Here is a 13,607-nt window from a genome sequence, read left to right on the forward strand (position 1 = left end):
TCATTTACTCTGATGTAAGCAAACTCATTTGCAGCTTTTAATATAACACTGTTAGAGGTTATTTTCCAAAATCACAGTTATGCAACATAATCATTCTTCTGTTCTACTCTGCAATTCATAAATAATAAATCCAAATGTCTAAGACTATCATTCAATCAGTGCTCTTCTACCCATGCAGTGACACCAGCAAACATCCATCACAAGTACACTTGGTTACCAAATTATTATGTCTACAGCGTTCAGGTCATAATGTGACTTGCCCAGGAACAGGCCATTATTTTTCTTTCTAATGACAGAGACAGACACTCAGTCTTAGTAAGATAATTTAATGAAGTTGTTCTGTAAGGACCTTATGTTAGCACAGTTCACGCAGACTGTACATTTTCCTTTCTTTTAGGGAGTAAAAAGCAGTGGCCATGAATTTCTCCTCCCTGGTTTAAGCTTTTTTTAATAGACAATAAAGATACCACAATTGCCCATAAAATATTACTGCAAACCTTTGAATATTTTTTATAAGTCTGTTTCTTCTATAACTCAATTTTGCACCTAGAGCATTGCAGGGGGGGGCGGGGAATAATAGGAAGGGGTTACAGGTTCAATCTCATTATCCTTCTAATTGGTATTTAGTAGCATTTTGTAGTTTTTTATAAGTAAAAATGTATTTAATTCAAAACTTTAAAAAACACACAATCAAGTGTTTTCATTAATAAATAAAGGACTTAAAAGTTAATTTTTTCATCAATTAATTTCAGGTATTTTTTTTCCCTCTGCTAGTTTGCTCTATATATTTTGTGTGATAAGAGAGAAATGTTCTTAAAATATAATAGGTTAAATTATATTTAGCATAAATCTTCATATAACAAACAAAATAGCCTACTGAAAAGTATGGGACATTATTTTTTTTTAATAACTCTTTTCTTATTGATTTTAGAAAGAAGAAGGCAGCGGGGGGAGAGAGAGAGAGAAACATTGAAGTGGGAGAGAAATGTTGACTGGTTGCCTCCCCACCATATGTGTCCTGACTGGCGAATCCTGTGCCCTGACAGAGAATCTAACCTGTAGCCCTTCAGTGCGCAGGAGGATACTCCACCCAATTGAGCCACTTAAGCCAGGGTTGGCACATCCTATTTTAATGTGACAAGTTCTTTTCACTGTAGAAAAATGAGTCTTAAATAATTAAACCTAAATGTTAATTTCAGAAATAGTGTATAAAGTCTTCAGTTCTATTAACATTTGATAAGTGAGACCCTGCTACCAGCTTAACTCAGTTAGATGCTGTAAGCTATAAAAAAGTAAGACATAATTAAATGTTGTTATTGCTTTTCTCTTTTATGTATGTTTTGTTCCTAAGTATTAGAAACGGTAACATTAAAAGAGACTTTCATACTTTTCAAAACTCTATTTTCATTAAATATGCTTTTGAGATAGCTCCTCTCCTTTCTTTTCATAGAAGAAGCACTAAATTAGGGTTTAGAGACACACACAGCTTGGTGCTTTGCACATGCAATAGGCTATAGAGAGCTCTATCTATATTAATCAGATAATTTCAGACTAATAATTTTAAACAAAGTATTCTCTAGGGGTAGAAAAAGTAAAATATGTCTAATAAAATAATTTCTAAATTATCCTAGAAAAACTAGGGGGCTCATTCAACCATTGTTTAATGAACCACGACATTTTATGTGCTTTCATTTCAGAAAGTTGATGGCAGGAGAAGTGGGTTTTGTTTATTTGTGTATATCTGTCATCTAAAACAGTCCCTTGCATATGCCTTCAATAATTGGATGGATGGATGGATGGATGGATGGATGGATGGATGGATGGATGGATGGATGAATGGGCAAAAGAGCCTTTGCAAACTATGTGGTACCCATATTACATGTCCTTAACGTCTCAATATTCCTTTAAATTTCTGGAAATGTGGCTCAATTTTCACTCCACTATATTGTCAGCAATACATGACTCATAAATCATATGCTCAAAGTTTGAAATGATGAATTGTCTGATCAAATCTCCCAACCAGTGGAAGAATTCTCTGCAATATGCCTGTGTGTGTTATTCAGCCTCTTTCTGAACACCTCAAAGAATCCTCTGTCCCAAGGCAACATTTTCATTTTCAAAAAATAATTTCCATTGAAATACTTTTAAGTTAACAGAAAAGTGCTGATATAATACAAAAAACTACTATCTCCCACTCCTCTCAGTTTCCCCAGTTAACATTTCACCACATGCGTACTCTATCTATATAATTAATCTTTATCTACCCATCCACCTATCTATATAATATGTTTTTGTGTGGATACGTATATGCATTATGTTTAGTGTATGTGTATAAATATATACATATACACATTATAATTTATATTTTTAATAATTTGAGAGCAAGCTACAAACATAATTTTCTATCACTCCTAAATATTCCATTTTATTGTTTATCTACTTGTCTAAAACCATGAATTCACACTGATATCTGAAATCTCTAATCCCAATTCAAAATCTCAGAGTTCTTTCTAGTTTTCCTCCTTTCAAGTTTCGCAACAACAGTGTGATATCTAGCACTCATTATCCTCAATATATTTACTAATTTTATTCATTTATTTATTCACGTCTCATTTGCTCAATGTAATTACTCTTCCAACCATGCTGGTCATCTCCTCCACTCACCCCCTCTGCCCTCACACCCTTCATTCCCCCCTCCCTGTGACCCCTTCCATACTCTCCGCTCCAGTAAGCATATTATCCGGTGGATGTTCTCTAGGCTTCTCCTTCCTTTCATAGCCAGACAGTGTGCCTGCTGCCAACTACTCTGCACCAAGATGGGAAGTGCCAATGGGAAGAGGATGAGAAACTTTTCCAGGTTTTAACAGGTATTAGGAAGCAATTCTAGAATCTGCCTTCTTAGAATTATGCTTATTAGTTCTACTTTTCTTCACTACAGCTTGGAAATATTTGAGGATAGCTTGTATCTCCCATGAATTCTCTTTCTTAAACTAGACCTCCCATTTTCTTGTTCCTCTTAATATGCTTTCTATGGCCTTAACCACTCTGAAGACATTCGTCACAATTCTTTCACGTGTATTGTGCTCCTCTATTTTCCTCATATGTGACTGTTGCTTAATGAGAAGGAAAGCAACATACACAGATGTCACAATGCCTGACTCAAGATGCAATTAATTATAGATGGAATAGGCAACTGTCTTCTAAAAACCTTTCCTCTGCCATCCTCTCCACCAAACTAAAACTTGCTCCACTGATGCTGGAAATTCTGTTAGAGCTAATTTCACTGACTTTATAAGTAATGAGAGGTGAGTAAACAGAATGGTGAAGGTCAAAAACTATGGTCTCTAGAGTAAAATGAATTTGGGTTCCAATCCCAACTCACAATCAATAATTGGGCACTCTTTTAATGAATACAACTCTCAGATATTAACCTTAAATAGATATATTTTATATAATTATTGTGAAGTTTAAACACAATGAATTTTTGCAGTTACTGGACAGAGTAGGCCCCTACATGTTGTTAGTTATTTCCTTTATTTTTGTGTGTTATTGCAAAAGTCTTCTCAAAATTGAAATATTTTGGAAGGACATTTTAAAATACAAATATATAGTAAAGTTATGTGAAAGAATTTATTAACTATTTTTACAAGACAGAATAAATAAAGCAGCATAAGACTATTGGTTGCCTGCCCTGGCTGCATGGTTCAGTTGGTTGAAGCATCAATCCCATGCACCAAAGGGTCATGGGTTCCATTCCTGGTCAGGGCACTGACTGGGTCAGGGTACATAAAGAAGGCAACCATGTTTAATTTCAATGCAGGTTTTCTAAAAGAAATTGACCAAAATGTTTGTCTATAGAAGCAACCAAAGGTCAGAATGCTTTGTTCTGAAATTGTACATTTTTTATATAAAAACACTTGCGAATAGGTAATACCAATTGATACCATCCCCTCTTAGTCCAATCTTTTTTTTTTATTGAAAATAGAGAGAAAATGAAAAGTAATGGGTAAGAATGTTTTCTGAAAACAAAACTTTCTGAAGTTGAAATATAGAGTAAAAAAGGAAATGGCAAAATTTTTTATTTATTTTCAGCATTTCATACACATATTTCATGTGTCAATGAAATATTTATTTTCCTTTCAGTTATAATTGCTTCTTATTTCTTTTTATATTCACTTCACTACTTGTTTCTTGACATAATTGCTTGGCTCTTCTTTCACGATCCAGAAAGTCTTTGGGAAACAGGTTTTTCTCAACAAATACAGCTTTCAAAGCTAAAAAAATTGTGAAGAAATGACATGTAATTATATTTGAAAAGGAGCCCAATTAAATGAAATAGTGGGGAGAAAATATTCAAGTTTCACTTTATTTAAAAAGTTGTATGTTTCTAAAACCTAGAGTTTTGTGGGGAAAATTTTCTGTTAAGCTTCTGCTATTCCTTTTTAAATTTAAAAGAATTGGTTATAATAATATATTTATATCATGATAGAGATCCACCATCTAACAGTAGAAGATTAAAGAAGATTGTTTTCCATTTTTGTTTTTTAATATACTTAACAGCTATCAAGGACTCATAAAAAGCCAGGGACAAATTATTCTGTATTAAAATAAGACAATTAAAATAATCAAAACACAGTTTGACTGCCTGCATGACTAAACAAGTACATCTGCAATCATATTCTTATAAGATGCTTTGATCTGCAGGGATCTGTGGCTTCAGAAAAAAAAAAAAAAAACAACAACAACAACAGCCAAATTATCCCCATGAGTGGTAATATTGTACATCAGCGAGAAGTGGGAGGAAATTGTACCATGCATTCAAAAAACTAATTTTAGCCTTTTCTTAACTTTATCATTTCAGCAAATGTTTATTGAATGTATATTATGCACAATGTTCTGTGCTCAGGCATAAATGGGGCACAAATATAACTAAGTCATAGGTTTTCTTCCAACTGGTAGAAAGTAGGAGCAGTACCCAATAACCAAATTAACATATACAGTAGGAGACAGTTCTAAGAGGATACAAGCTATGGAAAGTGTGCTTAACCATATAAAGAGATTATAAAATATGCAGAAACCAGATGCAAAGATTTAAGAATTAGATGCTATTTCAGGGGAACTTGAAGTCCAGATAGGATTTTAATTGATAATAAGAACCATGGAGATGAGGAAGGGTTACCAAGGTGGAAAGGAAATGTCAGCTGGAGGGAACACATTGAATAAAAGTATGGAGAAACAAGAATGACTATTCAGTTAACTCTCAATAATTCAATACGATTTAGCAAAAGCATAAAAAATATGAAGGAGATGAAAGTAGAATGAGGCTGGAGCCAGACTGAGGAATACTTTAAATACCAAGCCAAGGAATTTGAAAGAAACTATGTAAACACTGAGCCACTTCACAGTATGGTAGCATTTTTATGTTTCTAAATTGAAAAAGACCAAAACTCTGTACTTCCTATACAAACATAACAATGTAAGTCAATACATTTCCCCCTCTTCTCTTTAATATTATGCAAGAACAACCAGGAAAATGAGGGGAAATAACTCTGCAAATAAATTCCACATTCTGCAAAACCCAAAGATAGATGTAACCTGCAGCCTACAAAGTATGAAGAAGGGCAGCCAGATGCTAGATTGGGCAGTGTTAGATAAGAGAAGAATGATGAAATGGAGCATGTAAGCACATTAGCATCTCAGAAAGTACTAGCAAAAAAGTAGTAAAGGCGAGGGGCTTACCCTGCAGTACAAATGCTTTATCTTTCATTTATACCTATAGATGTGCACAGAGGTGAATAAGGCTGGATATAAAAACCCACAGGGGCAGACTGTTTTTAGCAAGAAATGGCTCATAGGTGTGATTCTTATGCACGATCCATTTTTTGCTAAAAGCAGTCTGCCCCTGTGGTTTGTAAGATCTGAAGGCTACACTGATCACAGATCACAAGCACATATCACCCAGAGACCCCTACAAACTTCAAGTTTAAGAAAATCCAACTCATTAAGCTAATTCATTAAAAGAGAAAATGAAAAAAAAGAATAATCAGCATACCATGGACACAAAGATATTATAAGCAAAATTAAAAACCAAACATTTTGCAAAGAGCAGCAAAGCTCATCAAATACATGGACTGATACATTGGATAGATAAATATTGTTACTGAGCATTTGTCACAAGTTAACTTTTAAAACTTGAAAAAGCAGTTGCTTCTATAAAGGAGGGTCACAGAGCAGAAATGAAAGAACTCAGGAAAAAAAAAAAAAACATCAACAAGAAGTGGTGAAATGTGAGCTGTCAGGACTCAAGAAAATATAGGAAAAAATGGCATAAGTGAGAATAGACATAATGGGGAACATGAAATATACAAATGAGAAAAACAAATACAAGATGAAAATTGAAGAGAACAAATTAGAGAAGAAAATGGCAGATATTTAAAAACATAGATCCAAGAAACACATAAATGGGGTGAGTCCTTAAGAAAGAAAACCAAAGCTGGACAAATATTTAAAGTTATCATTTAGTAAGACTTTCCTCATATAAGCATCAACTTGACGTATATAGAAGGGACATACAGTCATCCTTTTACTCATCAGAGATTGGATCCAGGAGCCCATGCTCAAATCCTTTATGTAAAACTAGTGGCCCAGTGCATGAAATTCGTGTATGGGGGGGGGGGGGGCGGAGGTGTCCCTCAGCCCAGCCTGCACCCTCTTCAATCTGTGACTCCTCAGGGGATGTCTGACTGCCACAGGGATCAGGCCTAAACCAGCAGCAGACATCCCTCTTGCAATCTGGGACCACTCACTCCTAACCATTCACCTGCCTGCCTGCCTGATCGCCTCTAACCACTCTGCCTGCTGGCCTGTTCGCCCCCAATTGCCCTCCTGCCAACTTTCTCACCCCCAACTTCCCCCTTGCCGGCCTGACCACCCCCAACTGCCCCCCCACACGCCTGATTGGCCCCAACTGCCCACCACTGCTGGCCTGCTCACCCCCAACTACCCCCCCACCTGCCTGATCACCCCCTACTCCCCTCCCCTCCTGGCCTGATTTTCCCTAACTGCCTCTGCCTCAGCCCTGCCACCATGGCTTTGTCCAGAAGGTCTCCCAGAAGGTCTTCCAGTCTAATTAGCATATTACCCTTTTATTAGTATAGACTAGAAACCCGATGCACGAAGATTCGTGCTAGAATGGGCTTTCCTTTCCCTGGCTGCCGGCACCGCCTTTCCACTCCAGCCCAGCCCCTTTCCACTCAGGTCCTGGAGCCGCCTCTTTCCGCTCCAGGAGCCGCCTCTTTCCACTCCGGGAGCCACCTCTTTCCACTCCTGCCCCACCTTCCCACACTGTCCAGAGGCCCTGAGAGACCGGGGGTGGGACAGAACACTTGTGTCGTCGCCATGGCGATGATGCAAGCATCCTGCCCCCGTCACTTGGCACCTGTGTATGCAAATTAACAGCCATCTTTGTTGGTTAATTTGCATATCACTCCTGATTGGCTGGTGGTGTAGCGGAGGTACGGTCAATTTACATGTTTGTCTATTATTAAGTAAAATGGAATTGTATTTGAACATAACCTACATACATCCTCCTGTATACTTAAATCACCTCTAGATTGCTTCTAATACCACTACAATGCAGATGTTATATAACTAGTTGATATACTAAATTGTTCAGGGAATGATGACAAGGAAAAAAGTCTGCTCATGTTAAATATAGACTCAAGCATCATAGGCCTGACTACATAGTACATAGTACATGTTGGCAACAACCTTATTTTTCTATTATTTCCAATACTAGAGGCCCGGTGCACGAAATTCATGCACAGGGGTTGTGTCCCTCAGCCCAGCCTGCACCCTCTCCAATCTGGGACCCCTCAAGGGATGTCCGACTGTTCACAGTCCAGGACTGCTGGCTCCCAACTGCTTGCCTGCCTGCCTTCCTGATTGCCCCTAACTGATTCTGCCTGCCAGCCTGATCACCCCTAACCACTCCCCTGCCAGCCTGTTTGTAGCTAACTGCCCTCCCCTGCAGGCCTCACCCCTAACTGCCCTCCCCTGCAGGCCTGGTCACCCCTAACTGCCCTCCCTGCAGGCCTGGTCACCCCTAACTGCACTTCCCTGTAGGCCCGGTCACCCCTAACTTCCCTCCTCTACCAGCCTGGTCACTCCAACTGCCCTCCCCTGCAGGCCTGGTCACCCCCAACTGCCCTCCCCTGCTGGCCCAGTCACCCCTAACTGCCCTTCCTTGCCAGCCTGGTCGCCCCCAACTGCTCTCCCCTGCTGGCCTGGTTGCCCCCAACTGCCCTCCCCTGCAGACCTGGGTCCTCCCCAACTGCCCTCCCCTGCCAGCCTGGTTACCCCTAACTGCCCTCCCTTGCTGGCCGGATCACCCACAACTGCCCTCCGCTGCTGGCTATTTTGTGGTGGCCATCTTGTGTCCACATAGGGGCAGCCATCTTTGACCACATGGGGGTGGCCATCTTGTGTGTTGGAGTCATGGTCAATTTGCATATTACCTCTTTATTATATAGGATATAGCTGGTTGAATCTGCAGATGCAAAAGCCACAGATACAAAAGACTGACTGTACTGTGTACCAGGAATAATAGACTCCGATTAGTCAAAACCAATGCATAGCCTAGTAAAGTTATTAGACTTAAAGATAAAGACAAAATAATTTGGCAGCCAGACAAAATGATCAAGTCACTTAAAAGGAGAGAAATATATATTGCATTAGATATCTTCATGGCAATGATTAATACCAGAAGATAGTAGAGCAACACCAACAAGAAAATCAAGGAAAGAATATGTGAGGTACGGATATTATAAACATGCATCCAAGCCATGCTTCGGATCTAAAAATGACAAATAGTTTCAACATGCAGAGAATTCAGAAACTATTGCTCCTAAGAGTATTTTATAGGAAATTACAGCAAAACAAACTGAGAAATTACTGAGAAAAATTTGGAAGAAGATTTGGTGCTGAGCACAGAATATATTTAAATGTAGAAGTGAGACTCAAATAATGTGGGGTTTAGGATGACAAAACAGAAAGTATATGCCACATTTTGTTTAATTAACAAAAACTGGTAGGGTAAGGGAGAAGCTCTATTCATGATAAACCAAATAACAACATAAGCAAATTTAAAATAAAAATCAGCACAAAGAAAGATTATGTTCTTGAATAAATTGTGTAGAGGAAGAGGAATTGGGTAATGAAGAAACATTCATTTTATTGTCACTAAGCATGGATCTAATTGTTACTGTCTTAGAAAAATAAAGGGCTAGAAGAATTATATGAGCCTATGATTATAAAGGTACCACTAGAAGAAACATATAACAACCCTCCAAATAAAAACAAAGAAAAAAATTACAGATCCAGTGAAAACCTTAAAGTAAATATAAACAATTCTATTTAATAAAACCCAAATATGAAAATCAACCAAACGGCAGAACTACCAGAGGAACAACTGGTCGCTATAATGTTCACTGACCACCAGGGGGCAGACACTCAACACATTGAGCATCTGCCCCCCGAGAGGGAGGCGAGGAGCAGTGGCAATCGGGGACAGGGCTGGCAAGCGGGCAGTGCCAGGCAGTCAGCCAAGGCAGGTGCTAGCAGGGGGCCCCCCAGATCGCCCCAACCACTGGTCGCCCCACAGATGGCCCTGATTGCTGGCCAGGCCTAGGGACCTTACTCTATATATATTGAGAACAGTCTCTTAGATTTAAAAATTAAAACCTGTCCAGGCTATTTTAACACTGAAAAAACAGGATGATGCAGCGATGTCATTCATGGACTCTGGCTTACACATTTTGTGCTCAGCCCTGATTCTGACACTTATAACTGTGTGACAAAGCCAAATACTTAACTTCTCCTGCTTCAGTTTTTCCACCCATAAGATGGGGAAAAGAGTACTACTGCCTCAGAAGGATCATGTTATGTACTGCTTTTTATAATCAGGGCAAAAAAAATGTAGCTGCCCATACAACAGCAAGATGCCTTTCACCCGTATGAAAATTATGGCCATTGGTGCATGCAGAATCCCAGATTGCGAGAGGGATGTCTGACTGCCAGTTTAGGCCCAACATCCCCCCAGGGGTCCCCAATTGCAAGAGGATGCAGGCCAGGCTGAGACGCCCCCACTAGTGCATAAATTTTGTGCACTGGCCCTCTAGAAAATAGCATAAAAGAATGTGAGAAATAAAAACCAAAATGTCTAACATATCAATTAAGGTAAATGTGATCAATTTCATGATTTTAAAATATCTTTAGTTGGATCAAAAGCAAAAACCAACATATTTAAAATAAAGTGATTCAGAAAAGTTTAAACAAAGGGGCTGAGAAAATATCTATGTGAATCAAAAGAAAGCAAGGCTCAAAATCCAGAATCATAAGTGCAGGCTCAAAATCCAAGGGGAAGGCAGGGGAGGGTGAGTGGGAAGAGATCAACCAATGAACTTGTATGTACATACGTTTAAGGACACAGACAATGGGGTGGTGGGTGGGGAGGGAAAAGGGAATGGGTGCAGGAAGAGGTTAATGGGGGAAAAGGAGGACCTATGTAATACTTTCAACAATAAAGATTTATACACACACACACACACACACACACACACACACACACACACACACTAGTGGCCTGGTGCATGAAATTTGTGCACAGGGGGAGGGTGTCCCTCAGCCCAGCCTGCACACTCTCCAATCTGGGACCCCTTGGGGGATGTCTGACTGCCGGTTTAGGCCCCACTGCGATGGGACCTAAACCGGCAGTCAGACATCCCTCTGGGACTGCTGGCTCCTAACTGCTCACCTGCCTGCCTACCTGATCACCCCTAACTGCCCCCCACACCAGTCTGCTCACCCCCAACTGCCCCCCCGGTGGCTTGCTCACCCCAAACTGCCCCCCCTGCCAGCCTGATCACCCTGAACTGCCCCCCCCACCAGCCTGCTCACCCTGAACTGCCCCTCCTGCCAGCCTGATTGCCCCCAACTGAACCCCCTGCAGGCTTGATCACCCCAACTGCCTTCCCCTCCTGGCCTGATCGCCCCTAAGCACCTCTGCCTCAGCCCTGCCACCATGGCTTTGTCCGGAAGGACATTTGGAAGGTCTCTAAGAAGGTCTCCCAGTCTAATTAGCATATTTCCCTTTTATTAGTATTCTACCTAATAAAATGGTAATATGCAAATTGACCCTAACTCCACCACACCCACAATCCATGCCCATAAGCCACGCCCACCAGCCAATCAGGAGAAAATATGCAAATAAATCCAACCAAGATAGTTACAGCCACAGAGAGCGGGAGGGAGGCTTGGGTTTCCCAGGCAACAGAGGAAGCCAAGCTTTCTGCCTGCCCTTGCCCGGCATAAGCCTCCACTCAAGGCTACAAAGTTTCAATTATAGAAGGTAAACAAACCCAAACAGAAATGGCTGCCGCTATGGAGCTGAAAAGAGCAGGAGGCAAGGGTTTCCCCCTGCAATGGAAGAAGCAAAGCTTTCCGCACACCCTGGCTGGCCCAGGCCTCCGCTTAAGGCTACAAAGTTTCAATTATAGAAGGTACACAAACCCCAAAAGAAATGGCTGCCAGCCACGGAGTGAGCAGGAGGCTTGGCTCCGCTCCAGGCTACAAAGTTTCAATTGTAGAAGGTAAATAAATTCCAGATACCAGGGCCTCCACTTGGGTCGCCAGGGGGCGTGGCTGGCCTGCAAACCACCACAGGCCCCTCGCTCAGGCCACCCCACGCCCCAAGGGAACCCCCACCCTGATCCGGGACACCCTTCAGGGCAAACCAGCTGGCCCCCACCCATGTACCAGGCCTCTATCCTATCTAATAAAAGAGTAATATGCAGATTGACCATCACTCCAACACACAATATAGCTGCCCCCATGTGGTCAAAGATCCTACCCCCATGTGGACAAAAGATGGCCACCACAAGATGGGCAGTCTGACATCCCTCGAGGGGTCCCAGATTGGAGAGGGTACAGGCTGGGCTGAGGGACAGCCCCCCCTCCTCCATACACGAATTTCGTGCACCAGGCCTCTAGTACATATATATAAAAGAAACCTTCCAAGGAAACAGAAACTCATAATCCTGGTTGCCAGAAATACATGATAATGGGAACTGGACAGATCAGCATTGTGGAAGGGAGGGAGACTTTTCACTGAATAATTTTTTAAATGTTCTAGTGTTTGAACTGGTGAATGATTATGTGTGTGTGTGTGTGTGTGTGTGTGTGTGTGTGTGTGTGTGTGTGTGTCTTTTAAGCAAAATGAATAAACCTGGAGCTAACTCATAAGCAGAACTACAAATGAAAACACTTTTCATTTGTCTAATACTACAGTAGGAGATAATGTGGATTTCTGTACATTAGCAGTTGATCCTGTCCCATCTGACTACAGATTAGGAACTCAAAATCATGAGGTATTCTGAATGCCATAGAGCTCTGCTGAAATTCACTATGGGAACCAAAATGTTGCTTCTGAAATAAACTCTGTCTTACTGAGGTTTGTCTCTAAACTAGACGAAACATTTTTAGTGTAACTAACCAGTTTTCAGGACAATTAAACCAATAACTAACTGATTAGCTCTTGTAAGATCTTGAGAGAGACTATCCTGCTGGTATAATTCTTTTCTTTCTTTCTTTCTTTCTTTCTTTCTTTCTTTCTTTATTTATTTATTTATTTTTGAGCTAAAAATCAGATGATTAAGAAATGTATATGCAGGAGTGGGTCCCTGTTTTGAGAGTCTGAAGCTAACAATTTTGTGATCTTTTTTTTAAGAAAAAGAATATGAAATTATAAATATAAAATTATTCATAAAAGTGGCTATTTATTTAGAATGAGAAAAATATCTCCAGGAATTACTGGAGCTTGGGTTCTTTTCTTCTGAGATCTCTTTTACAAAAGGTACCTGAAATACTCACCTAGAAATGATTCCTGCTTGCATCCTGGCTTATGCTCTTCACCCAGAACACTCTAAAACTCCCAGCAACTTCCCAAACACTTACAAGAATCTTTGTATTTGAGGCCCATAAAACAACATAACCTTCATTGGTGTCATCAGCAATCTCTTTTACATGGCAAAAGCAGTGCAGAAATTAACCTTTTAAATGGATAATGATAATCATTTCCTCTCACTATTCAGAAGAGTAACATCTGCTAGGTTAATGGCATAATGCTTTTATATAATGATGTGAGTGAGACTGCCATGTATTATGATATGTGGAAGAAGCCATTAACCACTTATTGAACTTAATATTATAAAAGGATGTCTTTAGCCTTCCTTTGATGACTTGTTTTCTTGACGTATTAACTTGGCAAGGCTAAAGTCCTCAGCTGTACAGTTAAATATTAGTCTAGTTATTTCTCTGAAAGGATATTGGGGATGTAATAAAAGTCTTTAATTAATGTACTTTAAATAAGAAAGATTATACTGAACCCAACGCACACTCTTTCTAGAGCATGCCAGCACCTTTCCTCCTTCTTCTTTCCCCAGGCACTTTACCTTTCTTTGCCTTTCTCTCTCCTGGACTCCAAGGTCCCTTCTTTTGCCCCTGTAACTTGTTTCCTGAGCCCACGCAGCCCAACTGGCTCACTTCTTTCT

At 40.3% G+C, this 13,607-nt stretch overlaps 1 protein-coding gene across 1 annotated transcript in view; it reads right to left on the bottom strand.

The window, feature by feature from the left end:
• Window positions 1-4,138: 4,138 nt before the first annotated feature.
• WDR49 (WD repeat domain 49) overlaps window positions 4,139-13,607 on the bottom strand; it is a 135,554-nt gene continuing 126,085 nt past the window's right edge. The window contains exon 19 of the mRNA XM_008142369.3: window positions 4,139-4,274. Within this exon, the coding sequence (XP_008140591.2) occupies window positions 4,144-4,274 (131 nt within the window). The 3' untranslated portion in view covers window positions 4,139-4,143. The remainder of the gene's footprint in view (window positions 4,275-13,607) is intronic.

Source organism: Eptesicus fuscus, chromosome 3 (assembly GCF_027574615.1).
Source record: "Eptesicus fuscus isolate TK198812 chromosome 3, DD_ASM_mEF_20220401, whole genome shotgun sequence".
Taxonomy (NCBI): domain Eukaryota; kingdom Metazoa; phylum Chordata; class Mammalia; order Chiroptera; family Vespertilionidae; genus Eptesicus; species Eptesicus fuscus.